At 36.1% G+C, this 3323-nt stretch overlaps 1 protein-coding gene across 2 annotated transcripts; it reads left to right on the top strand.

Annotated features, from left to right (window-relative positions):
- The first annotated feature begins 160 nt into the window (after nt 1-160).
- On the top strand, nt 161-2640 carry LOC107685648 (histone deacetylase 11-like). 2 transcript variants are annotated; one of them, XM_016482309.1, is made up of 3 exons: nt 161-183; nt 268-446; nt 1306-2640. In XM_016482309.1, exons 2-3 carry the CDS (start codon nt 312-314, stop codon nt 1543-1545), a joined length of 375 nt encoding a protein of 124 aa, XP_016337795.1. In that variant the 5' UTR covers nt 161-183; nt 268-311; the 3' UTR covers nt 1546-2640. The 2 variants fall into 2 exon arrangements, with proteins under 2 accessions (XP_016337795.1, XP_016337794.1); XM_016482308.1 differs by having other exon boundaries at nt 162-166.
- Nucleotides 2641-3323: the final 683 nt, after the last annotated feature.

The following is a 3323-nucleotide window of genomic DNA, read 5'->3' as shown; positions in this document are numbered from 1 at the left end:
AACAACACGAGGGTGAGTAATTAATGACAGAATTTTCCTTTTTGGGTGAACTAACCCTTTAAAAAGTAATAAAAATCTTACTGATCTCAAACTATTGAAAGGCAGTCAGTGTATATATCCTAAAAAAAAAAGTGGGTTGCGGCTCGATGACCATGGGAAAATATGGGTACCATGGCCGAACCAGTTGAGAACCACTGACATAAATAATACTTAGATCAACAGTTTAAGGTGATGAAAGCCTAATTTGGCCTTCATTTCTGACTTCAGGGGCGATTAAACGAAAAGTGGAGCTAGACTGGGGCACAGAAGACATGGAGTATCTACAGAAGGTGGAGCTCCATTCAGAAGGGGCGCTGAATGAAGTACGGCCCGACATCATCATATACAATGCAGGCACGGACGTTCTTGATGGAGACCCTCTCGGAGGTCTGGCTATATCCCCACAGGTACAGCTGTCACTCATTCTTCCTTTCAGTCCACCATATCAGATCCGAAACGCACTGCTTCAACTCGGCAGGGTTGTCTAGCCTGGTCAATAAACTTCTGTATCAATTATTCAGGCCTGCTTTACAGGATGAATGGGCAGTAGTGTTGAGGAACATCTTCATTTTGAAGATTTGGAGGGAGATTAGAAGAAGGACTTTTATTAAAATCATATATCATATAGTGTATTAATGTGACAGTGTTGGATATGCCTGCACATGAGGTTACCCTGTGCCACTGTGACCTGCTACGTCTCAAATCAAATGCTATCAGCAAGTTTATGTAGGTTTTGTATTGCACTTGCACATTATTGAATTTTTAAAATTGCATATTTATGTTTTTTTTTTTTAATCTGCAAAAAGCATTTTCTTAATCAAAGCATCTTAACAATGTAATAATCTTTAAAACAATATATATTTACTTGAGAAACAATGTGCATAACAAGAGAAAGTATCTTTATTTTTTTCTTACCCCATTGACTTTTTTTCTTGTTTTAAGCAAAAAAAAATTTTTTTTATGCTTAAAAAAACTTACCAGTGGGATGAGAAATGTGTCTGGGCAGGATTCGTCTCCATGAACTTCTCTAAACTAATTTTCAAGGTGGAGAATAGGCCAGTCAACCTTATTTTACTTAACTCTGAAGAAAGAGACCAAATGCATTAGCTTAGCTATTTGGACCAATTCATTTGCAACTTCTCACATAATAACTATGCCAGGTTATTTAAAAAAAAAAAAAATTCAGATTTGTACTTTGCTAAACTGACTCATTACATATGAAGCCATATTAAACTCTGTGGTAAAATATTCTCACCCCTCTTTCAGGGTATTGTAAAGAGAGATGAGATCATCTTCAGGGCAGCCCAGCGACGAGGAATCCCCATCCTTATGGTTACGTCAGGGGGCTACCAGAAGAAAACTGCTCGCATTATTGCTGATTCCATCTTGAATCTGCACAGACAGGGCTTGATTGGTGAAGAGGCTGTAGAAGGTGTGGGACCCTCACATGTCCCGCTCATGATGAGCAAATCTGTGTCATCAGGGGCCACGTTCAGTGCCATTTAAACTCTCCTGATCTTGGACCTTGTCAAAGACGCTGTTCTGTTACCTAATGCAAACACTTAGAATTAATATATAATGTTCTGGTCAGGGATCTAATGGTTTGGTAGTTTGGACTGAAATTGACTCAGGATAGTTTTCGTAGTTCATTGATTTGAACTATTTAACTCGTATGTTGCATTTTTTGTGATAGTTTTGGTAAGAAATTTTGAGATTGGGTAATATTTTCCATTTTTCCATCATTTCTTAAGGGTCTTTTATGCAATGCTTGTTTGCACATAAAATTTTCAAAGGAATAGCTTACCCAAAAATACATTTTGTCATCATTTGCTCACACTCATTCCAAATCCATTCAGTTTTATTATATGGAAAAGAACATTTCTCATTTTGTGTTCCACAGAAGAAAGACAATTATACAGTTTTGGAATGACAGAATTTTCATTGTTGGGTGAACTATTCGTTTAAACCATTTTAATTGGTGCCCACAAGTTGGAATTGGAAGGGAATTGATTTCTTCTCAATTTCAAAGTCAAAAAACAAAAACTAAGGGATATTGTACATTCATTTCTCTAGAAGTCCCCAGTTTGAGATACACACACAAGAAAAATATACTGTATGCCAGGAGTTGATTTTATTGAGCGATTTGTGGCAGCTCTCTGCAACATTATATTAGATTTACTCAAAATTAAATTATACCATTATGAATCAATTTTGGATTCATTACAGATTCCTCATTGCGTCGACCTGCTCTGCTATCACGCCTTAAATTATTCTGTGACATTAAATGGAAGTTGCTCTTAGGACGTGCTTTTGTGACCAGTTGGTTTTAGCAGCACGCTGGAATTCTCATTTGTGTGCATCAGCAGGTGGACCACTGTCAGGCTAAGTGCTTTCTATCATATTACGCCTGGCAGGCTTTTGAAACGTCTTCAGGCTGAGGCCGGGGCTCTCTCTATTAGGAAATGAAACTCTTCATTGGAGAGTCCGAGAGACACTGCAGTTGGTTACCAGTGACAGTTCTAAAGCCGTCATCTTGTCTGCCTCAATTTAACAAAATGGTTCCTGTCATCTAGAGCAGGGTTTCCCAAACTTTTTTTAGTCGTGGCACCCTTTGGAAATTTTAACAAACTTGTGGCACCCTACAAAATAAATTGTCACAATATTTGAATTTCTAACTTCGATATGATCATTTGAAAAGTATAAATATTCGGTACAAGAGGGAAGAACTGCAGAATATAATGTCATACAGATATTTTTAATATTATTTAAAAAAATTGTCCATCAATGGTGGCAATCAGTAGGCTAATTTCTATTGAAGAGACCAATTTATATGACAGATTTTAATGTAGGCTTTTATACATAAGTAAACATTATTTAATTACCATTATAACTAGCTATCTCACAAATTTTTGCTCACTCAGTGTTTTTTTAATTTTACAGTGGGGTAATTTTGGTGCAGTAGCACGAGATTCAATTCAAACTTTGAATTATAAAATAAAGGGGTGAGTAATAAAATAAGAACAAATAAAGAAATTAATAATGATAGCACAAATAAAAAATAACGACAGGCCTTCGAATTAAATAAATTGCTTTTTAGTTTTTCAGGTAGGTCTAACAGTAGGGTTAAGATATTTAAATTTTTTTTATTTATTTTAAATTATCCAAATAATGTTTAGTCCTAGAAAGCTATTATTATCAGAACACGTGAGCATAACATAGCGGTTAGCAGATCAATGAATGAGAGGGCAGCGTTACCAGAGTTGCCCATATACCACACCATGTTA

The sequence above is a fragment of the Sinocyclocheilus anshuiensis genome, unplaced genomic scaffold (genome assembly GCF_001515605.1).
Source record: "Sinocyclocheilus anshuiensis isolate Anshui unplaced genomic scaffold, SAMN03320099.WGS_v1.1 scaffold257, whole genome shotgun sequence".
In the NCBI taxonomy this organism is placed as follows: domain Eukaryota; kingdom Metazoa; phylum Chordata; class Actinopteri; order Cypriniformes; family Cyprinidae; genus Sinocyclocheilus; species Sinocyclocheilus anshuiensis.
Note: the sequence above shows the minus strand (reverse complement) of the source record. Positions and strands in the feature narration are given on the sequence as shown.